Genomic DNA, 25,364 nt, shown 5'->3' on the forward strand with positions numbered 1-25,364 from the left:
AATTGCAGCACGAGGTGAAGTTTCCCCTTCACCTTAGTCACGTTGCGCTGCAATGGACCATAGCGATTTGGGGGATTTAACATTTCATCTATGAAATGCGATCCAACAACCCAAATGCAGCAGCTTCAAATGCATCTCCAGCAAGAATTCTTGATCTTATTTATAATGTCAGGTGTCGGACTAAAACCTATCAGACGACTTAAGATGTATAGATTTATAGTTTATCATGAGTTCTAAGTGTCATATCAAACAGCAATCGATATCGTAGTCAAATACTTAACCTTTTGAAACTTTGTACATACCTGCAAAGAGAACATACAAAAAGAGCATTAGTAAAGGTCAAGGTACACTTAATATACAATTAAAGAAGCACTATATAGAAACATTTCTAAGTACAGCAAACAAAGACGCGCCTCGTCATTAGTAGCGGCAGGCGGTCTGAGGAAACCTGATATTGAAAATCACTGGCCAATTAAAAGATTCACACACCCCTTTACCGACACTAGAAGCGAGCTCAGACCCTAATGCGTAAACCCTATAATTTACCACACAACGGGGAATGCGCAATAAAAAGAGCCACAACAATCGCCGGCTAGGTAAATGGTAACATCAATTGTGAGCCGTAATTACGGGCAAGTAAGTGTACTCTCCAGAAAGAGGTAAGAAGAAATCAATTATGCACATTGACTGAATGGCCTGTTTACATAAATTGAACGCTTGAGGGGCCGTAAAAACTCAGAGCAGTCAACGGCCGAGCTGAAGATATGAACGACCGCAACGTTGACCTCGACCCTTGCAGCCAGGGACTGACCCTACAACGCATACGTCAACGCCTACGCCAACGTTATAGGCGTAGCTGAGCTGTCTAGCAATTTACGCATCATTAAGCAAGACAAATTAAAAGAGGAGCACACACGCTTGCCACAGCCATACGACCAATAAAAAACAGTAATAACAATAATAGAACAGAGCAAAAATAAATATATGGAATGCCTGAATACTCTTACCATAAGATGTATGGCTTAAATAGAAAACGAACCTTGTTAACAAAAAAAATTTATATTTTTATATTCTAAATTCCTTAGATATCTGATACCTCAGATCTCTTTCTTTCTAGAAGTCTTATTAGAATTCTTGTGCCAAAGTTCTTGTACGCTCACTTGCAGAGTGCAAACTTAGCTGCTGTAATTAGAGCTATTCTAATAACAGAATGTCAGCAATTTAGCCAGAGTCAATGACATTGTATTTTGGGAATAATGACCAGACGGTCCACTGTGCAATAAAACTAATCGGAAGAGTCTTTAGTATTGCAATAAAAAAATTGTCTTTTATTTGAAGAGAAAACGAAACGAGCAGGTAATAAAAATCTTGAATAAAACTTGCGGATTGAAGAAAACCCCAAAGAAACGAGCTTTAGATGCAGTTAAACATTTCTTCTTATCATATTTACTCTCTCTCTCTCTAGTATTAAATTTCAGATAATTATGAAAAACCGGATATTTTACATAAATAATGCAGCTTTGTAGCTGTGTCTATGAAAATCTTTCATTAGCCAGCTGAATGGACGATTAATGTAATCGCCTTTTCTCACACTCATATTACACTCACACACACTCGCACACACACACACACACACACACACACACTTGCTGCATGTTTACATGCCTAATTATGATTTATTTGCACAAGCTTTTTCCAAGCTGCATCTGGCCACACTTGCCAGGCAGCTGGAAAATGGGTGGAAAACATTTCTCCACACGAACGCATGCTTGGCGCATGTCTTTTGGCCAAAAGAGGCCTTGCCTTTGCCTTATGCGCGACAAAGGCTAATGTCCCATGGTCGGCTTTATGTTTATCTAAGTTAATTACAGCAAAACATTTTTAGGGTCGTCGTGCAGCTGCGTGCAACTGAAAAGGCTGTTGTTTTCAAGGGTCCATCTACCACTTTATGGCTGGGTGTGTGTACAGATGTGTGTGCTGTGCGTGTGCGTGTGCGTGTGTGTGTCTATTAGTGTTCCGCTGATTAATTGCCATTAAGCACACAAGCCAAGCCGACATTATTCAGCCACTGTCCCGTTGCCCAACACGTTACATAAACATGCGTATGTAAAATTAAGCCAAGAATACATATATACGATATACAGATACATATATTTATATATATATATATATTTATATGTGTATAGCTATTGAAATCAATTGAAGTATAACATATATAGCAAGTGGAATGTGGAATGTTCTTTATATAGACTACGGCCAATTAGTAAAACAGGCTCGTTGATGTCGTCAGAGAATTTTAGATATTTAATATGAGTCAATGCGTCCACTAGATCTCTTGATTAAAGGGTAGTACATATATATCTATTATACAATAACAGATTGTGGCCCCATTCAGACGTTTCATATATAATGAGCTGTCAGTTGCTGTATCACACATTTATCATAATCGATCAATCAGGAATCGATACAGAGGTAATACAAATGAAACCGAAAATCAAACAGCTGCGAAGCCAAAAGGAAAACAACAATATAATCAGATATGGGGTAGAGTCTTGAATGAAATTGTTACAATGCTAAAATAAGTAAGCTCATTTCGTCAGCGTTTTAATCAGAAATCAAATTGCTTTAATTGAATATCTAGCAGCGACGACTTGTGGGGCGTTTGTCTGTGGACTGACTGCAAGTAAGACACGCACCAAAGTCGAGTAGCTGCTGCAAACATCGACCACCCCATTATCAGGGTCTAATTTGCGCCCTCTGACCTCCAATCGTCGATGGCTTGGAGCGGAGCAACCGGCGCCGTCGACAAGTTGTCTGTCGGCGCCATCTTCACTGTTTGGCCTGTGCCAGGGCTTGGCCTGCATTCGAGACTCGAGATATTAAAAGGCCACATTCAAATGCAACTTGAGGCAACGCCTGAATAATTTCCGACTCTCTCGATGCGGATTGATTGCAGACTGACTGACTGGCTGTGCCTGGCACAGACATACGGCCAGTTTCTCGCCCGGTTTGGCTTCAATTGTTTGCTAGTTTGTTAGTTGGCTGAGCGATAAGTATCTGCAGCTACCGTAGGAGCTGCCAGTGAAGGTCTGGACCTCGCGCATCGTCAAACCTCATCCCGTCCAGCCCCGCCCGCCTGCTTCCTCAATGAATAAAGAAACAAACAAACAAGAATTTTGTACGCTTGACTGCATGTTTGCATGAATGAATGAATGAATGTTTGTGTGTGTGTGTGTGAATGAGTGTGCGAGTGAATGACTGGCTGTTGGTGCAAATGGCTGAATGAATTGTCGGTGGGTTGTATAAATCAACTTGGCGTTTATCTCAAAGCAAATAAGTCAACAGTGAAGACGGATAGCAAATGCAACTGTATGTGTATTTCATTGTCGATGGCCTCTGCGGCGTCTTGCCATACAACTGGTGGGAACGGGGTGAAGCGGGGGCGGGGCCAAGAGCATAGCGGACGTTTGCGAATTGGTCTGTGTCTGGCCAGCAACTCGGGTATGATTGTGTCTGGGCTGCTGTATGCTATATGCTGTATGCTGTCCGCTGGCGATGACGTGTGCGATTTAGTTGCGCGCCCTCGTTGCCAGCTGGTTTAGTGCTTCAACGCGAACCCCAACCCGATGGCTGATTGCGTTAGAGACGCGCTGGAGCCAAACTTGCTAACAATAACTAATTCTATACACATGTTCAACAACAAAGAATGATACAGAGCGAGCCAGCTGAACTGGAGGATACCCTGCGCTAATGAAATAGAATATGGTTGTTCACAATAGATTGAAACAATTGAATTTTAATTTATATATTTCATTGTTTCTTATTGGAGACAAAGATGAGTTAAGCAACATATAGATTTGGCGTTTGAATCCGTATTAAAATTATCTGAGCTTTGATTACCTTTATGACAAATTTGTAGCTTGCTTAGAACATTTTAAAAATATAAATACTCATTCAGAAAGACTCAGGCTAACACATTCAAATACAATTTTCACACTCTTTATTTGTACATTCTTCGTAAATCTTAAAGATATTCTTCGTAAATCTTAAAAATTCTTCCTTAATCTTCAAGATATTATTACTAAGTCTTCAAGATAATCTTCCTATATCTTAAAGATATTCTTCCTAACTCTTCAAGATAATCTTCGTAAATCTTAAAGATATTCTTCCTAAATCTTAAAGATACTCCTTCTAAACCTTCAAGATATTCTTCCAAAATATTTTCGACTATGCTTCTACTTTAAATACTTATTAAAATATTCAAGTAAAATAACATCCATATTTGCATTCAATACTTATTTGCAGCTTCAACATATTTTCGAAATTTCATCTTCAATAAGCACACGCATTCGTATGTTCCGATTAAGTAACGTAATGATGGAATTCACGAATCGAAATGTATCTTAAGGTAACCAAAAATTTCGCATTTGGGCTTAACCGATATTTGCTTAATAATAGCAGGAAAACGAGCACACACATTGAGAGAGAGGCAAGGCGGATGTGGATGCAAAATGTATCTACAATTATTTGCTACAATTTGACAGCTTATGTTGTATAATTGAAATGTGATGATTCAGGTGCACACGGCTGATTGCGCCGTCAGCTGTTGCCGTATTATCTCGGCAGAGTCAGAGTGGCATTATGTACATACAGTCGGGTTCAAGCGAGACCGCAAAAGTCGTAGGCACACAGCCATAGACAGTTGTATCTTGCAGATACATTTTAGTGGCAGTCACTGCGCACGTATTACCAAACCCAAATGCAACAATAATTCATCAATTAAACTCAGCCTTTATAGAATTACCAAATGTGCCATACGGTAGCTGGAGATACATACGTATACGCTTATGGCATACGAATATGCAAACGCTACCAAGTTTTCGAGGTCAGATGAGGCTTTTAGCTGCTATTTTGCTGTTGCTGGCTGCACCGCTGCTCGAAATGGCACAAGTATCTGTGCAAATGTGCGGCTTTGGCAATTTAGCAGGAAACTAATCGATGGCTCAACATTTACCCAGACACAAAGCGAGCAAAGCCCACCAATACCAACTGCTAACAACATACTGCATACTGCATGCTGCAGCTGCATACACGCACGTCATAAATGATGCACATTGTAGCTCATAGTATGTATTCTCTGCTCAGCTCACCCAACTAACTGCTATCGCCTTTAGCTACGGTTACTGCGACTGTTCTCTGGACAGGCTGGACGGCAGACGGCAGCTTACTTTGCGGCCTGTGTTCGTTTGTGCCGCTCTTAATGCGCTTTTGCATTTGCATTTGCATTAAAAGCGGAGCCACAACCTAGAGTGTAAGGCCTAAAATGATGTACAATGGGCTAAAATTGGCAATTATCTGATGACATGCAAGGAAGTATGTGAGTGAGAAAATTTTACATATTTTATATATAATAATATTATTTAATTTTAAATAATTTGTAGTAAGACAAAATATTGAATATTGAAATAATAGAAAAAGTAAACTTTAGAAAAAATCTAAGCTTTCGCATTTGCTGAAAATAATTTACTTAATTTATTTTAAATCAGAATCTGTGAATTTAAGATAGAAAATATTATTTAATATATTTTAGAGAAAACTTAAGAAAAACTCAGAAGTTTTATTATTCGACTTTTTTATATTTGCTGAAAAATACCTATAAATAATTTAATTTATATAATAATTTATAACCAAAAATGAAAATTTAGTGTCTTTCTTTTAAGCATATTCAACTTTAAAATATAGAATTCAATCAACATATGCTACAAATATTATAATATGAGCAAGAAGTAGCATATACTACACAGATAAGCATTAGATATTAGAATATCTGCATATTTCCACTATTTTATCTACTTTGGTCCACTGTACAAGCAAGAATCTGAAATTTGTGCGGACGCACACACACATGGACACTCACATACATGGAGGCGCTTCGCTCTGCACCACATTGCTTATTTAATGAGATTAACGTCCAAAGACAAACGTCATGTGCATGTTAACAGTAGCACATGGATGGTGCTTGGCCACAGCAAAGTATCTTTTGGATGTGAGCCGTTGCCGTTGCCGTTGCGGTTCGCCGTGGTCAAGTCTGGCTGAGCTTGGACAGTTGGCAGCTGCCACTGCTGCTGCAACTGCTGCTGCCGTTGTTGTCAATTGTGCAGCTATAAAAGGCAGAAGGCGGCGCATTAAAATTCTAAAATGCCTTTGCCTGCCTACCGCACCATAAACGGCAGGGTCCATAGCAGGCGCATACGGCACAGACAGACTAAATGTCAGCGCTTTTTTTGGCCATTGAGACAACGATGGGCAACTTCAAAGTGGCCGAAGGCCATAACGATGCCCACGATATTGGTGTTTGTCCAGCCTTTCAGTTTGGCCCTGTCAGGGCGACAGCATTGCTGTGCAGCTGCAGCGTCAAAGAAAAACACGCCAACAACAAAGACAGCCTTGACCGCCCCCAAAGAGGTGAAAAGTGAAAAGATGTCACCAGCGATGGCTGTCAAATATATGAAAAGCATTCATCCATAAAACTTAACGAGCTGTAAATTATGAAAGCACTCGTTGCGCCTTCTGTACAAGCAAAGCAGTTCCTTCATTTTGCCGCCGAAGCTCTTAACGGTTTTTTGTTCAGCTAAAAGTGAACAAACGACTTTATTTTCGCAGTTTTGCCAAAAACAAAACTAATGGGGCATTTTTTAATGTCGAGTAATTGTGCAGCTCGTATAATTCACATAGAGGAATAAACTATAAAAAGTTAAAGGGAACATTGTTAACTAAAATTTAAATGTTTGGCTTGAAATCAATTAGTAGAAGCATATAAAAATATAATTCAAAATTATATACAGAGTGTTCATAAAAATATTAGTGCAGCTGAATGTCGGAAAACAAAAGTTAGACAAACAATTTGAAACAAATATTATTATTACAACATATTAATGATCATTTAAATGTATTTTTTGTTACATGTCCTTCGCTTAGTTCTGGATAAAAAAAAATTCTCAAAATTAAATGTTCATAAAAATAGTAGTGGCTACTAAAATAGGAAAGAACTATTTAACAGTAGTTTAACTTAACATATATTTACTATTTTCATTAACTTTAATTAAAGTATAAATATTAAATGTACATTATTCCCATAATTAAAGTAAAAGGTTAATAACCAATTTTCTGATTAAAATCAATTTTTATTGGAAAAAACTGAACAGAATGAAAAAGATTTAAAAATATTTATTTAAATGCATAATTGAGCAAATTTGTAAATATTTTAAAATATTTAACTGCATAATTAATCAAATAAGCCATGCGTAAAAAAACTTGAAACCTTTAGCTATGCCACAATTTGATTTAATAAACAACAACTTGAGGCACAGACAATGGCAAATAAGCCATTTGCCAAAAGATATTAAATGTATTGAAAACTTAATTTACTATAAGTCATTCGAGCTAAAAACACTTAATATAATCAAATATAAAACGATTTAAATTAAATTGCAACAGGGCAAATGTGTTGAGTTGAGTTGATTTGAGCATGTTGCTGCATCAATATGGTTTTATACGCTGTTGTCGACCCAGTTCTGGCCGCAAACAAACAAACTCAATTACTAGAACAACTATTCTTTTATAATGCCACCCACTAAGCTTTAAGCAGTGCAAATGGCATCCTCTCATTTCCGACGAGCAAATTGTAAAACGTTTTCATGAAGTGCTTGCCCAGGGACTAAGAGCATTTCATTAACAGCGGTCCAGGACATAAGCCCGCAAATTAATGTAATGACACATCCATACGGCCCAAACACCCGCCCACACGCACAGACGCACAGACACAGACAGACAAAGCATAGTCTTGGTAATACATACTACTCTGCTGACAAACACTTGGACCGTACAACATTCTAAGCGGCTTAGGTCAAAACTCGTAAATGACTTTTAAATCTAATCTGCTTTAAAGTGAGATGCTACCGGGAGGTAGCAAAAGCATTTCACAACTGTTCACGGCATCAACTGAAGTCCCTTTCAGAAATCATCAGTCACACACACACAGATAGAGAGAGGGAGAGAGAGAGAGAGCTACACACAGACACACACTCGAGGCGGCCATATTGAAAAGCTTAGCTGATTTGCCGATTGTCAGTGCGACATGCGTACCAATAATTCATCAAAACAGAAGGCGCCTCCTGGGCTCAAGTGAAAGATTTCGCAACGCGTTAACGTTACCATGTTCCGGGACACATTTGAAGGCCTTCGACGTGGCGGCAAATTGCGTAGCCAACGCGGCTCCGTCCGCAGCTCTACGCTGTACCCATTGCCCCCGTTGACAATGGCAGGGCTTTTGGCGCGGTTGCACGTCGTCGCCGCAAAAACAACGCCTAACTGACAATGATGAATAAAAGGCGATAAATCTGGGCAGCAAAAAATATACGCACACGCACACTGACAAGACCAAAATCACGAACGTAAACTAGTTATGGAAATGGATACGTAAAAGATACTCTGTAAAGGCTGAGATTGATTATTGTATTATGTTAGAATTTATAGTATAAAATATCTAACTGGCTTATCTCTTAAGCATCTGAAAAGTGAACAAACATATACGTGCTAAGCTTCATCAATAAAAATCCTAAAAATCTTCATAAGAAATTTATAACGCATCAGTTCAGATGTTTCCTCTGTGAAAATAATTTTTTTTTGTACATTCAATGCAATCAAGCTCAATGTAATATACTTTTCAATTACAGGGTATACAGGGGCAAAAAAACGAACTGAAAAACGAAGACTAAAGAAAACTGTGCGACGGATTTGCGCCAAGCCAAAAACACAAGGTACCCTCGAAGAACGGGTGAGGGTCGCCACGACGGAAGTTGGCAAGACGGAAGACATTTGTTTCAAGCCCAGCTAGCGATATGTTGTGGCATAGCACTTGGTTGAGGAGGTTGGCGAAGCAGAGAAGATGGTTTGGCGCTGATTTGTACAAAGTGAGCGGCTTGGCATGCGTGGGCTGCGGCTGATGGTTGCGTTGAAAATGACGACTTTGACATCGAGGGTTGGCCCAACAGTTATTGTAGTTAAGTCTTCATTGTTAGCCTACAAAAATGATGAATGATGCCACAGCTGATGTATCAATTAGAATACATTCAAGCAAAGTGAGATTTCTTAGGGTTGAAATGTCAAAAATGATATATATGAAAAAAAAAAACCCTTAATAAAATATTTTCAAGCTGAAATTATTTCTAAACGGTCTTAAATCTGCTACTTAAATTCTCGATTTTCTTTTACTGATTTGAATTTGTAGCCACAGTTGAAGCACACCGCTTGCAACAAGCACAACTGAAAATTGCAGTAAGCCTCAGATAATCAGCAAGAGATTTTGTTCAATGTCCAACTATACACAAATCAAGGAGCCGCAAGAGGAAGAGCCCAATACGTGGGCGCCATTGGTGCAGATCATTAGCGAGCAACTGAAACGATGGCAACGCAGACAGCCATCAAAGAAGGTGGGTAGAGCTTTAGACTTTACCTCCTGACACTTGGCAGTTGGCAGCTGGCAGTTGGTAGCTGGTAGCTGGTAGCTGGCTTAAAGTAAAAGTAGCTAAGAGCGTGGCTTGAGTGGAAACTCTTGCTGCCTTTGGCTAAGACAAAGGCTGATTTATGTTTTATGGTCAACAAAAAAAGAAGAAGAAGAAGTTAGAGCTGTCGTCAAGTGTTTATTATTTTAATGTAAACGCCTCGATGCTAGCAGCCAGACCCATTAACTAGCCAGCAGCTCTTAACTAGGCCAACGATACGCGTTTGGGCCATAAAGAGCAGCAAGCAGCGTGGGCCAAACACGAGCGCTTGACTGCAGCAATTGAAAGCGATTCTGCTGATGGTTACATGTGCCATCCACATAGTCGTAGTTCTGACTCCAACAGAGACCACAACATAGCGATATTAATGGGCTCAATTGACTGTCCAATAAAATAGATGACCAAATGTGTGTATAATATTGCTGCATTTCTATGGAATTTATACGGTTCAATTTGTTAGAGCATTACAAATGACCCCAGGCAGCTCAAATTCAGGTCGTATTAGTTGGATAAGAAAGAAGCGCAAACATTTTGAAATCGAATGGAATGTTGTTTAAGAACTTAAGGTGTTTTCAATAATTAGATCTAACCATGAATGTCAAGTAAACATTGAATTCTACAATTCATAATTGCAACTAAGTGAAGTCTTGTTTTCTATGAAGTCAATTTTGAGGACATTTTCGAATATAATAACTTGTATATATGTATATGTTTATATGGCACACATAATGCGTAATCCGATTAGCTTAAGCATCGTTGTAAATTTCAAAGCAATTAGCAATATGATAGCTAATTGCATGTTTATAATTTTCAGAGCAATTACTTATAGATGTGCTGCAGCATGGAAGCTGAGCACAACAATATTTTGCCTGCTGGCTAAAGCAGAATTTATGGGTAGTTTACATCATATTATAAATTGGCTGTGCGACAAACTGACATTCATTAACTTGGCAGAAGTTGATGCCAGATAGTCAAGCACACGCATGCAAATCTGCACCTGCAGCATCTACAATAACATTAAGAGCGACAATTACGACAACTGTTGAGCAACTCATTTTCCTGTTAATTAATTTAATTAGAACATTTTACCCCACATCTCAGTCCATATATATATATGTATAAAAAAGTTCAGCAAACGTGCGGCGCCGAGAGAAACCACTTAACCCTCGGCTAAAATGAAGTATTCACTAGAGACAGGCGAAAGACAAACGCAAGCCAAAAAATATATATGTGTATAAGAAAAACAAGCTTTGAAAGATGACAAACATCGTATACCCTAGCACACTTATGCGAAGGTATGCTAAATATATTTTTATTACATTTTATGCGGATTACCCAAAAAGTTCTATACAACTGCAGTGCAAAACCCAATCGAAATTTGTTACTATATACATTATGTCCTCGCTTCTACAGTGCGCAACATATTCTGCAGCATAATTAGAATACCCTCTGTTCAGTGTATAACAACGACCAAGTCAAACTTTTTTAATTGCATTCAATGTAGCTGCCAACGCTGAGCAGCAGAACTTTTACGCGGGCGAGATAGTTGAGCATGATGTTGATGATGACGTTTGCGAACATCGCGCTGTGCTGTTTGTGCATTCCATGCTGTCACTTAATGACGTTTTCATCAAGATCGCCCACCCACACACACACACACACACACATATACAGGCAGCCATCATCATTCTTGCAGCACTCTCATTATCATTATAATTGTCATGCTGATTTCTCGCGCAATTTTGTTGGCCCGTTCGCCCAACTATTTGCCAACATGTCTTCGTATAGTTCTGTTCCACAGTTTGCAAACTTTTACCCCCAAACTTCTTTTGTATTGTGTGATTTGTGTGCGCGCGCTCCTCCAGCAGCACAATGGCGTTCCAGCCAGCAGCCACCATAGCAGCTGGAATCTGCTCTCTACACGTGGCATTGGCAGCAAGCATGCCTCGAGCGTGACTTCATTTTTAATGAGCGCCTATGCAATGCTGCCGCAGTGTAAGTAATAAAGCGCTGTGGAATTTGTAAGTTGATGTACGAATGACATGCATAATTACATCTCAATGGTTAATAGCTCTCAAGTGCTACACGCCGACCGCTAAACCACGCACTTTAACGCTTTAAATACACAAATACAAATATTGGAAAACCCATTTGAAGGCAAGATATTAAATTGACTAGCGTTAAGTCAATAATACGTATTTGAATAGTGCTTAAATTGCTGTCAAATGTTGGACACTGCGTGAGGCGAATAGCTAAGTGTGGGAGGAGGGAGAGGAGCGAATAAGTTAAACATATATTCAACTCAATAGTATATAAATTAGGAATAAGTTTACCTACGAAACATAGGAATTAAGATAAGTAAACCAAGAGTTGGTAACACAAATCAGTACAGAAGAACTTCAAGCTGCCAAGAATCTCTTTTAATTCAAAGTAAATAAACAGAATATATTTAAAGTAAAGAAAAGTAACTAAAGAAACACTAAAAACGATTCAAGATCCTCATAATCACATTCTTTCAAGATAAGTACCTTATCAGCATCACTGCTTACAAAGTGTCTTCACTTGGTCTAAACTATAATCGAAAAATATTAAGGTTTTACAAAATATCATCAATAAAAATTGAATTAAGGAATTACCTTTATCTGTTCTCAATACCAAACTCAACTACTTTAATGAACATGCCGCTGTAGCTCAACCCAAGCAATATTTAACGTGGCCAATTGGCAAACACGAAGTCGAAAGCCACACGCAACAACAGCAACAAAAGGCATAACTTGCAGTCTGGCAATTAATTTTTCAAATTAGCCAGCTAAACCAACTTTTGCGTGGCGAGACAATAACTTCTGATTGTGCGCAGATTCCGGCATATACGAGACAAAAAAAAAGTAAAACTAATCAGGCACAGAGTGCGGTACACGTAAAAGGCCAAAAACAAAATGTACAATTATTAAACTTTTAATCAATTTATCAATATTAACTTTTTACTTCTACGCGCGATAAAAAAAGTTTTCTAGTGCACACAACTTTTTTATAAGCCAACTATATATACATCTCTGTGTGTGTGTGTGTATTTTGTAAGCTGGCTCTTTAACTTTTTCATTAGGGTTTGAGCGCGTGGCAAAAAGTGTAAAAAACTGTAGAAAATTCGCTTCAATTTTTGTCGTTACGCCATTTCAATTACTGGCCAGGCGCCAAGCCAGGACGATCAGCAGGCGAAATTTATAGAGACAAAAAGAAGCTGGCCCGAACTGGGCTGGCCTGGACTGGGCATGGAAGACGGCGACCAGAACAAAGAGAATAAGTAAAATGGCAAAGTGTGTGTGTCTGCGTTGAACGACATCGATGGCAACATGCAACTCATTTGTCCAAAAGGAGTAAGAGGCTGGCAGCACAGCGGGCAGTCGCTGCACTTGTCGTATTACTAATTTCCCTGGTGACCATGGCCACGAGCCGTTGCCAGAGACAGCAGCAGCAGCAGTAGCAGCAACAGCAGCGAGAGCAACCCATTGCAGAGCCATTGAACTCCGTCAGGCAGCAGCATCTTTGGCATCATCGTTAAACGTTCAATCTGCCGGGTTGCAGGCTGCTGGCTGCTGGCTTCTGGCTGTTGGCTGCTGTTGCTGCTGCATCAGCAACATTGCACTTGGACCAACAACAGTTGCAGTTGTGCAGCTGTGAGCAACTTTTTGATTAACGCTATTATGAGCTGATTGTTCAGTTGACCCAGGTTAATGCTCCAGTGCCTGCTGGCTGGCCACCCGCCTGCCTGCCTACTTACACAGCCAACTTTGAGCTCTCAACGTTGAATGTCCTTTGGCTGCGACGAGGACCAAATTGCACTCATGTGTGTAATTTATTTTCTCGGCATAAAAACTTCCTAACCGGAAAATGAGCACTCAATTAAGAAAGCCGTTTAATCCATGAAGCTGCTTCAATTGCACACGAGTGCAAAATACCCAAGCCCCATCACATTTTGCCCCCTTCCCAGTGGCTACGAGTGCTCGTAATTGATAGGGTCGGTTCTGTCTTTCGATTTATTTAAAGCACATCTCAGTGATTTCAAATTCCCAACACCAATTATATACGAAATGCCTCGAATTATTTAAATCTTTTAACTGCAATTCAAAGAAGTCAGCTAGGACAAAACTTTGAAATATTTCTTTTAAATTTCAAAGGAGCAACTTGCGATAAGGAGTGCAAATTTTGTATGAAAAACAAGTCCTGAGGGCTTTATTAGTTTAAACGATTCGAATTTTATTAGTAAACGATATTCTGTAATTTATGTAAATGCTACTTCTTCCTCTCTTCTTTATATGATTAAGTTTGCTAACTACATCTCTCCTCAAGCTGTTCAACTAGTTCTTCACTAAGTATTATCCAGTCCATTTATCATCCGCCACATCACCTGTTCTTCCTCCCATTGCTCAACGCGCCCAGACCTTGACTGGACTACAATATGTAAATGCATTTGAGCAAGTTGCGACATTGTCGCTGGCTGCTATCGATGATCTTTCGAGCAATTTAACTTTGAATTTGAGCACAGTGGTTCGCATTGAGTGGAAATTACGTGAACTTCCGCTGGAGCCAATTAGGCGAGCGAAACGTTGGCTGTGCAGCACCCTGCCCACTGGCCATACAGACAACGGCTGTCGCTTCCTGTGCTGCCTGGATGTTGGCCATGGCCTCAACTGCCACGACTTTTTTGCCGGCATTCATTCAAAAGACGCCTAAAAATAGTTTGGCGTCGTTAAGACTGTCTGCAACGTGTCGGAACAGCAAACATAACTGTTAATTGCCATTTCTGTGCAGCTATACCAGACATACATATATATATATATATATATATGTATACTCACATGTTTCTTTGGGCTACTCATTTTCATTTTTCGCCGCATGCGCCTCATTACAATTTAATTCACAATGTAATTGCAGTTGAGCGCTGAGCAGAAGCGAGAGAGAAGATCGAGTAGAAGTTTTGTGTTGTCGACACTTGACACGCGCCTCACATAATTTCCACACACACACATGCAGACAAAGCGCGAGAGACGTCTTATGTGGCACACATACAATTTTAGTTACTTATAAGTACTTGCCCCACTCTCTTCCTCTCATAGCCTCTCAAAGATTTGCATATGCATTTTGGGTAGTCGAAACGCTGTCGACTCGCCGTCGTCGTCGTTGCTGTCGGAAATGCGACAACTAAAAATATTACAATCGCGATCAGTCGTTCGACCTGTAAAGACGTGAATTCGAACAGCCTTCGCTTAAGCTCTACTGCTGCAGAGTTCTAAAAATAGAACTTTGCGGTGCATTCTTCAACGCAACAGCAACAAAAACCGCACACGCAGCGTTTTCTTATCGCTTGCTTCCGCGTAACTCAATTGCTTTAATTGCAATTTACGAAATTTCGTCGCTTGGCGCGAGTGCGCCTGCACTCAAAAGCACAATCCGCGATGACATCTAATGTCAATAACCTCGCTACAGCTGTAAAGGTAAATGCAGAAATGCAAGCCCAGCTTAACGTTGTGATGGCAAATAGGCAAGCCTCCATCATGCCAATAAACTCAAAAATAGATATCGCCTCCGTGCAAGGCATCACTAACAACAAAAACACGAAACGTAAACAGCCAAATTCACCAAAAACCATCAAGAAAAGGCTCATCTTCGACGAACCAAGCACCAGCAATGCAGCATTAATATCAGAAAATCGATTTTCACTGCTCGTAGAAGAAGATGAAGACTACAGCGAATCACCTGTAGCTCCAGAAGCCCCAGTATTGACCGACCAGCAAACTACTCCGAAACCTCGTCCGCCCCCCATATGGTGTCCAAACATCAAGTCTGTGGCCCTACTTCAACAGATAATAGATAAAGTAATTGATGCTAAATCATACGTAATTAAGCCAAAGAAGAATAACATAGGTGTATTAACCCAATGCAGTGAGGACTATCGCAGAGTTATAGACCACTTTACTAAGCTGGAATTGGAGTTCCACTGCTACCAGCTTAAGGAGGACAAACCATATAGAGTCGTGTTCAAAGGGCTTCACTCCAGCACTGATACAACACTAATTAAAAAGGAATTGGAAACCAAAGGCCACACAATTACAAATGTGCACAACCCACTGAGCCGTATGGACAAAACACCGCTAAATATATTTTTTGTTGACGTGGCTCAGGCCCCCAACAACAAAGAAATTTTGGACATTCGAGTTGTCTGCAGGCAACGCTGCACAGTGGAACTGCCAAGAAGATACAACGACCTGACACAATGCCATCGCTGTCAAGAATTTGGACACACACAACGCTACTGCCACAAAGCTCCCAGATGTGTGCGTTGCGCCGGGAAACACGCATCCAAAGACTGCACCCGCGAAAAGGACCAGGCACCAACTTGTGTGCACTGTGAGTTACAGCACCCAGCCAACTATAAGGGCTGCCAAGTATACAAGCGGTTGCGCAAATTGCAATCCCCAGCACAAAAAAGGAGTCCCACACAAACACCGTCTACGGGTCCGAGTACTGCTTCCGAAATTACAAGGCCCCGGAGCATTACCCAAGCCACGAGCTTTGCAACGCCTATTAGTGGTGTTTCTTACGCACAGGCCGCTAGAGGTGGACCGTCAAATAAGAATACCACAAGTGACACTTTGTTCACTGAAATGCTTCAGCAACAACAACGTCAGTTTGACGCAATTAATGCCGAGCTCAAAGCGATGCGAGAAGTACAATCCCAACAAGCAACCATGCTAAACAGTTTAATGGCCATCATAACCAAGCTTGCCTACAAATAATGGCTTTACGTGTGGGTATCTGGAACGCCAATGGCCTGAGAAACAAGACTCAGGAACTGGCTGCGTTTCTCTCACAAGAAAACATAGATATAATGTTAATAACAGAAACTCATGAGTGCCCCACTACACAAATTTTCGGATACGAACACTATCAGGCTCATGGTGAAGGAGCAAACTGCTTTGGTGGATCCTCAATCCTCATACGAGCAACAATACCGCATACACCTTTACTGCCAATTTGCAACGCAACAATGCAGGTCTCAGCCATCACCCTGCCTACGTCTATTGGAGCGATCGAAGTTGCGTCAATTTATCTTCCGCCAAACACTGGTCTGTGTGATCATCACATGGAACAGGTTCTAGGCCAAAGGTTGAATAAGACCCTCATCGGCGGCGACTGGAATGGATGGCACCCATTTTGGGGAAGCAATAGTGCGAATCGTCGCGGAGAAGTCATATTTGAGGCGATTCAAAACTTACAATTCAGCATATTGGCGACTGGAGCCCCCACCCGTTACCCAATTAATGGACACAGGCCCTCGGCAATCGACTTCGCTGTCTACAAAGGCATCTGTGACCGGCAATTGACCATTGAAGAATCCTTGGACCTATCCTCTGACCACCTGCCACTAATAGTCACAATCCACGCGCAGCCACAGCCCTTGCCCATTAGGAAACAACTACTGCCAGCAGGATCAGATTTAGGAGTCTTTAGGCGCGAGCTCCATTACTCTTTGCACATAGAAATGGAACTTAACACTCCTGAAGACGTGGACTACGCAGCAAACAAACTGCAGGAAGAAATAGTCAAAGCTGCGCACCAAGCCGCCCCACCATCTTGCCAAACAAGACAACAGTCTCCGTACAACATCCCCCTCACCTTGGAGGCCCAACACCTACTAATACACAAAAGATGGGCCAGGAGACGCTGGTTAAGATTACGCACGCCTGATGCCAAATCCATGTACAACGAAGCCACGAGGCATCTTAAAGCTGCTCTCGCCCTGCTTCAAAAGAGGTGTATCAGCGATGCGCTGGTACGAGCTGAATCGCCCACTGACGCAGAGTTTCAATTATGGAAATTTACAAGAAAGCTCAAACGGCAGCCAATACGACGTCATCCCATTCGGAGCATTTCTGGTTCCTGGCACATTGGAGACGAAGCTCAAGCTGAGGCTTTTGCAAACCACCTTCAAGACCAATTCACGCCGGTGATTACCGCAGAGGCCTCAGAAATCGAAGCAACAGAAGACATCGTTCTCTCGCCCCTCCCAGCTGAAGACCAGATAACTGGATGTACAAAAGAAGAGGTTCTTGAACACATCAGAAGAGTGAAGGCAAAAAAATCCCCTGGATATGATCTAATAAACGGCAGAGTCCTTAGAGCACTGCCTGACTCCACCATAGACTACATAACTATGGTGTACAACGCCATGCTCCGCATCCGGCACTTTCCAGCCTGCTGGAAGCGCGCCGTGATTGTGATGATTCCTAAGCCTGGCAAACCCGTGGGAGAAATTGAGTCGTACAGACCAATTAGCCTGTTGCCAGTACTCTCCAAAATATTCGAAAGAATATTTCTGGAACGAGTACTGACACATCTGGGACGCCAGGAGGCCATTCCAAACCATCAGTTTGGCTTCAGGAGACAGCATGGAACACCGGAACAGGTTCACAGAGTTGTGCACCATATCCTTGGAGCCTTTGAAGAAAAGATGTACTGCTCTGCCGTCTTTTTAGACATCAAACAGGCGTTTGATCGAGTTTGGCACCTGGGACTGCTGCAGAAAGTGAGGACCACCCTTCCAGCCCCATTTTTCGCGTTGCTATCCTCATACCTTATTGGAAGAACCTTCCAAGTGTCAAGGGGGCAAACAGTATCCTTGACTAGACCAATTATGGCTGGAGTACCACAGGGTAGTGTTCTAGGCCCAACACTTTATACTTTATTCACAGGAGATATGCCAACTCCCGAGCCAAATATAGGAAGTACAGATGCAGTACTCATAGCGACCTATGCAGATGACACCGCCATCTTATCACGTCACGTATCTGCGCAAGAAGCTTCAGACTCACTACAAAAATATCTGGACTCTTTCGGACGCTGGGCAAAACGGTGGTGTATCACCATTAATGCACAAAAGTCTGTACATACTACCTTCGCCACTAGAAGAGGAGATTGCCCAAGCGTTGCATTGGGGCCCACTATTCCCAAAGCCTCAAAAGTAAAGTACCTTGGTATCACTCTTGACAGAAGGCTGACTTTTAAAGCGCACATAAGTCAAGTAACCTCAAAATGCAAAAGCAAGCTAAAAACCCTCGACTGGATGCTGAGAGCTTCAAGCAAGTTGTCTTACAGCAGCAAGGCCGCCATCTACAAGGCAATAGTTGTCCCAACCTTCGTATATGGTATCTCTCTATGGGGCTCCTCGGCGAAGACTACAAGGAACAAAATTCAGACCCTGCAGAATAAAGCACTACGCAGATGGACTGGAGCCAGCTGGTTTGTAAGAAACTCAGTCTTACATAGGGATTTAGCAATTCCCACAGTTGCTGAACTCATTGGGCGACACAGTTCAAGATACGCGGACAGACTTGCAGCGCATCCTAACCATCTCGCAAGCAACCTGGCTATAAACAACAATAGGCGAAGACTGAAGAGATTGCATCCTCTAGACAATATTAGAACTAATTAAGATAGTAGCTACAAGTGCAGAATAATTGGCATATCTGCCCTCCCATTAGTTAAGGTTTAGAGCTAAATGCGCTATAGAGTCTAAGACAATAAGCTGCAACAAAATAAAGAAATAAAAACGAAAAAAAAAAAAAAAAAAAAAAAAAAAAAAATATTACGTCTGACATCGGTTCTTTTGCTGTTTATTTCCTCTACTCAGAATTTCGTTGCCTCCTTCGCTTCCATCCCCCGGTGCCATTTGCATATTACTTTTATTCAAATTATATTAAGTAGGCACAGTCGACAGTTATGGCATGGAATCTTGACAAAAGTCGGAATTCATAATTTCTTAAGCGCTGTGCTTTCAACTACTTTGGGATTTGTAAGCCAACTGGCACGTGGGGAGGGCAGTCAGTTGGTGGCGTCGACGAGGCACACTCCATATATGGTATTTATAGTGCTTACATGTCCTGAATGCCTGATGGCATGTCACAAGTGAATAGAATATACCTTTTTGGTGAACATTAATTATGTTGAATATGCTTTTATTTGGAAACTTTGCGTTCTCCTTGACTGCGTTATTGCTAGTCATTTCCACTTGCTTTAGACAACTGTTAGAACCAAGTAGGAAAGGCGGGAATGTTTTAAATAAGATATTCATAGTTTAAACACTTAATAGTGCCTTAAAAAAAATAGTGAGTAGAAATTTTATATTTTTATTTTTTTATGATCTTTTCTTAATCACAAACCTTGCATAGCACGACCGCAGCTTGATAATTTAGTCTCCATTCTATTCCCTGGCTCATTAGCTCGTTGTCTTTAATTTAAACTTTGCGCGTTATGCAACACTGTGCCGCCCCTAGTCACAGTGTTGCCCTAATCGAAATTGTTAGCATTTTTGGCACGTACCAAAGAAAAAATCAGCATAAAAAGCTCTTAACAAAATGTCTTCAAAATGAAGTAGCCCAAAGAGATTGGACCGAACGCTGGGCAGCAGTGTGTGGGTGGTTGCTGTGTGTGTAAAGCGGGGTAAATGCATCGCCAAAGTGCCACAAAACGATCAACGCTAACCGCCCACTTGATAGACGTAATTTCGGGACAAGTAAGTAAGCCCCACGTTTCTAGCTCAACCCGCCCACCCGTCTGTCCGTCCGCCCGGCTGCCGACTGCTGGCCAAGTGCTGTGCATTTAAATGTTCGTTTTGTTGCTGCTTGCAGAAAGCTTCGCCTAATGACAACCACTTGCGGCTGTCAAATGCAACTCTGGGGCGTGCCACGCAGCGCTGTAATATTTTATGCGTGTGCGGCTGCGGGCGGTAGGAGCGCAAGGAGGATGTTGCAGCTGCAAGCTTTTTGTTTTTGCCCAACAATGGCATATGAATGCTTTACCAGTGCACACACAGCCCCTTCCCGGCCTCTCAGGCAGCACTTTCATTTTACTTGGTCACAAATGTCCTCGCCGTCGTCGTCTTTGCCTTTTCCATGGCCCTGGCGACTGCTGCTTCTGCTCATTTGGCAGAGCTGGCGGTTGTGGCATTCTCTTCCTGCCACTCGGCGCATTCATAATTTCCACATTAACCTTATTTTCCAGTTATGCATGAGTGCGAAAAAATTGTCACCAGCCCGAGAAGGTTTTTACGACTTGCCTCTGATGGATTTTAAATGAACTTTAACACATGCTATGTGCCCTGTGACACGCCTCAGACCGACCTGCCCCAAAATGGGCGTTGGCTAAGTAATTGGTTTTGGCTGGGGCAGTCCTCGAAGAGATTACCTTGAGTTGGCGCTGATAAAGAAAATCAGCAGCAGCATGTTTCCACTAAGCAAATGAGGCTAATCAGCAAAGTTCCTTTGGAAACTTGAAAATTCTGGGCCACCCTAATGAGATATTGTGCAAAGGAACTTATGAAAATCGTGTCAAATAATAAAACTAAAATAAAATACTGTGATCAATTTGTTGCTGCGTTCTAGTTGCATTTGCAAATAGTGAAAGCTTAAAAAAAATGTGCTGAAAGGTATTTCATAGAGAAAAATTTGTACTGGAAAATAAATATGAGACACATTTTTCATACTCAAACAGCACTTAGCTTTTAGGTACAAAAAAATTTACTAGATTTAGTATGCACTGAACAATGAAACCTTGATACGAATGGCCATACGTTAAAGCATAATGAATATATACCCTAGAATTGAAGACTAGCACAAAGTCAACTCAACTGCTTAAGCAGAAGGATTTTAGTCTATGATTAAAATATATAATTCAGTCTTCACTTTAGCAATATCTGTTGTAGTTAATTTTAAATTTAATTTATCTAAAGTTGAGCTCATGTTCTGCAGCTCGAATTTGCCAAATACAGCGCAACTGCAAGTCTATCACAATTTGAGTGGCCAAACAAATACTTTCACCACAATAGCTAGCTCAATGCCCATATTCAAAATGTTTCCCATTGTCTGGCAAACATTTTCTTTTTCTTATCTAAAAACTAGAGCCTGGCATACATACATTTATAGCTGACTGAAACTGAAATGCATTTTCTAGCGCTTTTTTGGCCATTTGTTGTCCTGTTAGACATTCATTCATTTCTAGTATCTTTTGCATATTCTTTATGTTCATTTCTTGGGGAGTGACACATTCATTTGAATTACTTCCTGCCAGCAATGAGTGCAGCACCCCGACCAGTCCAACGAGAATAACCAAAAAAAGGAACTTTATATATAAATAGACGCTTGAATCCATTTCGTTTGCTCATTTATAAGCAGCACATGTGCGCCTGATGTGATATGTCTAGAAAGGCTCAGTTGATATTATCCCCAGTCACCCCAGTGTACCAACTCAAAGTGCAGTGGGCTCTGCCTGGATGTGGGCGTGGCACTGTTCACATTTAGTGTGTGCCAAATGCACATTTAATAACGTAATTTCTGAAGCGTGCAAAAGATATTTTTGGAATTTAGTTTCTTTCTTTCTGCAACTTTCTGCTTCATCTTGCAAGCTACAAACAAAGTCTCCCATATATATATATATATATATATATATATATACATAATATATATGTATATGCATAGCTGTGTGAGTGCCGCCTCGACGTGAGGATGTCGCACAACTTTTTAGCCAAATTTGCATATGCAACTGACGATGATGACGTAGCCTGAAGCAGCAGGAATTACCAACTGGATGGCACTAGAAATAGCTGCTGGCACTAGTCCTGCGACTGTCTGACTGCCCGACTCCCAGTCACTAACTCTGTCTACAATATTCCCGTCTACTGAGTTTGTGTGTGTGTGTGTATAAAAAGCTACGCCACTTTTATGCAAATAATGTCTTCCAGGAATTTTTGTTATTTATAGTTAAGATACCAAACGTGTGGATGCCTCATATCTAAAAGTGTGCATTAGTAGCTATGTATGTGGGTGTGTGTGTTGTACTTCCTAACAAGTTATAGCTTCATTGCTTCAGCCAAGTTCTTCACCTTAGCACGATGGGCGTTGTAGAAGTGCGAGGCGCCAAGACAAGTTCAACTATCTAAGGCTAGTTTCCGTATTGCTCTGCTTGTATATAGATATGTATGTACTATACGCATACATATATAACTGTGTCTGTGTATATTTTTGCCTCGCAGTCAAATTACATTTGGGAGCTCATAAAAAATAGCTATTAAAGCTTTTGGCAGTTGATTTTGATATGTGTTGACTCATCCCTTCCATTGCTTGCTCATAATTTAAATTGACATTTCTATTAGCTTATGCGCATTCCCTTTTTAATACTCAAATAGAGAGTACTATATATGAAAGCTCATCAACTTTTCAACTAAACTAATATAAATTTCTGCGTCTCTATTTCATATTGAGTTATTTGCCTTTGCAATTTCCAAATAGTTTTCCCTGCCAGATTATCAATTTGAAGCGCAAATAAAATGAAGTTTTCGCTCATTATTAACAAACATATAAAGATATGTAGATATATAGATATGTATATTGATTATTTTCTTCACTTACCTAATTCCACATATAGTTTTGGTCGTATATTCTCCTGCCAGGCACTTTGATTACCAATCACGAAGAGTGTCAGTAGTAGGAAGACTTGCATCCATCCAGAATTCGGGGCTAGTGTTTTTGCACTTTGCAGATGCATTTTGTGGCTTTTGTTATTGTTTTGTTGTTTTGTTTTATTAACCGAGTTGTGGGAATTTAACATTTTGTGTTTTGCATAAATTTACTTAATTTTCCTCGCTGTAAATATTTTATTTGTTGCGGTCAGCACGAAGGTGTGTGTGTGTGTGGGGTTTGTATGAAATTTATTTTATTTACTGAGTGCGTGTTCATAGGTTTTATATTAAATTTATTTCATTTACTGATTCTGATTTACTTACTATTTAAATGCTATTTATATATGTGGCAAATATAATTTTGTATCTTTATATTTTGCTCTTCTTTTTTTTAACAAATTTCTTAACAAAGTTAATAAAAACTGAGCGTTTTTTATTTTAAATTTTTTATATTTATTTTATTTATGATTTTGGTTTTTTTGGAACAACTGGTTGTAAAGTTTTTAAGTCATTCTGCAAAGAGATAAATAGAAGAAATTGGTTATTAAAATTTAAATAAAAATAATGTGATGAATATATATAAACATATTTAATTTACTTATATTCGGCAAATATTTTTTGAATGTGTATAACAAATGTTTTATAATTTACATAATTATTAAAAAATGTTTGTTTATTTATATTCATAAATTTTAATGCGCTTTCTGCAAAAAATTACGTATACGAGGTGTATAGAATATAAATTATATTAAATAGTCTTAGTATACTATATTATATACAAAATTATTAAATGTAGGAAAAGAAATATATATAATTTGTTTTCGTTGTCATACATAAGTAAGCTTAGCTCTTAATTCTTAAGCACTTTTATGGTACTTGGAAAATCAAAATATAATTTACTCTAGCCTTTACCATTTTTCTGTTAAATTTTGCATGCCTACTTTCAGGCACTTTGTGCAAAACTAACAATCAGCCAAAGCAACACCAACTGAATGTGGCAAGTGCTGCTCCAAGTGGACACTCGACTTTAACACTTGTGGCCCACTTGCTAGACCCCCACATCTGACTGCAACCAGGCACTCACACAAACGCACACACACGCGTATTGTTGACATCATAATTAGAACGTAACCGACACACACACACACACACCTACATACATACGCACGCATTCTCACAGTTGACTTAAAAACAAATTGCGCTGCACTTTTGCGCCGTTCTGCTCAGATTTATGACACCGCATAGCCCCCTCAACTGTTCTGACACCTTAGACTTCCCACACTTTCATCACCCCTTTCAGTCGCTCATGTGCCACATTTCTACATTTCGTGCTACATTTTAATTCGCTGGTTGCGGGCGAATGTTGAAAAACTCATTAACTGTGCACGCTACTTGGCACCTTTTTTGCAAGTTTTTCTTTTTGGCTTACAATTTGTTCTCACTTGCCTCATTCGCTCACTTTGTGCGCGTTCTTTTTTCTTCTATTAGACATTATGTTTGCTTGCTTGCTTACTCACACACACACACCTCTCCCTCTCCTTCTCTAACTCTTCCTAGCATCACAGTTTTGTATTTCACTTCTTTTTTCTTTGCAGGTCGGGCCCCCATTTGTGGGCGAAGGTCGACAACTTATCTGCATGGCAGACATTTCTAGGCATTCTCACTGCCCCCAACGGGCGTCTATGTGAGGCTGTGCCTGTGCCTTTGTGTGTGTGTGTATGTGTTTTTGTGGGTGTGCATATACATGATTGCACAATAAGCCGCTTTGAGAATGGTCTCCTTCTTAAATCGAGCATAAATATTATGCCAAGCACATGGAGAAAACGCAAAATGCAATAAAATTAATTAAAATATAATCAAGAGCCAAACCACAGCACAGAGTATGAACTATATTAATTAACTTTATGTTTGACTAAAGGAAAATCTTTGAAACACACAAATAACTAAAAACATAAGCAAAATATTATAAATATATGATTAAATATAATATATAACAATTATAATGCTATATTTGATAAAAATTACTTTAAATTTAAGAAACTTTTTTTTTAATTTTTTCCCTAGCGAATAGCTTCAAAATGGTTTAACATTTAATAACAGCAAAGGGAAACAGAAATTTTTAAAATCAACTATAAAAAAATACAAGTAATTTGTTTAATAAATAGCTTGGTTTACATGGCCCATAACACTCTTGCTTAAAATTGTTATTAATTAAAGGAATTTTTTATGTGCTTTATATTTGCGCCCTGCCCCCTTCTTCCCTTTTGTGAAGCGACACATGCTATTGTTTG

At 40.1% G+C, this 25,364-nt stretch overlaps 1 protein-coding gene across 1 annotated transcript in view; it reads right to left on the minus strand.

Annotated features, from left to right (window-relative positions):
- The window catches only part of LOC111599501 (semaphorin-1A), a 148,796-nt gene extending 125,600 nt beyond the window's left edge, over positions 1-23,196 (minus strand). Inside the window, 1 exon segment of the mRNA XM_023315170.2 lies at positions 23,024-23,196. Within this exon segment, the coding sequence (XP_023170938.2) occupies positions 23,024-23,159 (136 nt within the window). The 5' untranslated portion in view covers positions 23,160-23,196.
- Between the last annotated feature and the right edge of the window lie 2,168 nt (positions 23,197-25,364).

The sequence above is a fragment of the Drosophila hydei genome, unplaced genomic scaffold (genome assembly GCF_003285905.1).
Source record: "Drosophila hydei strain 15085-1641.00,03,60 unplaced genomic scaffold, DhydRS2 tig00008114-arrow-pilon, whole genome shotgun sequence".
NCBI classification, from domain to species: domain Eukaryota; kingdom Metazoa; phylum Arthropoda; class Insecta; order Diptera; family Drosophilidae; genus Drosophila; species Drosophila hydei.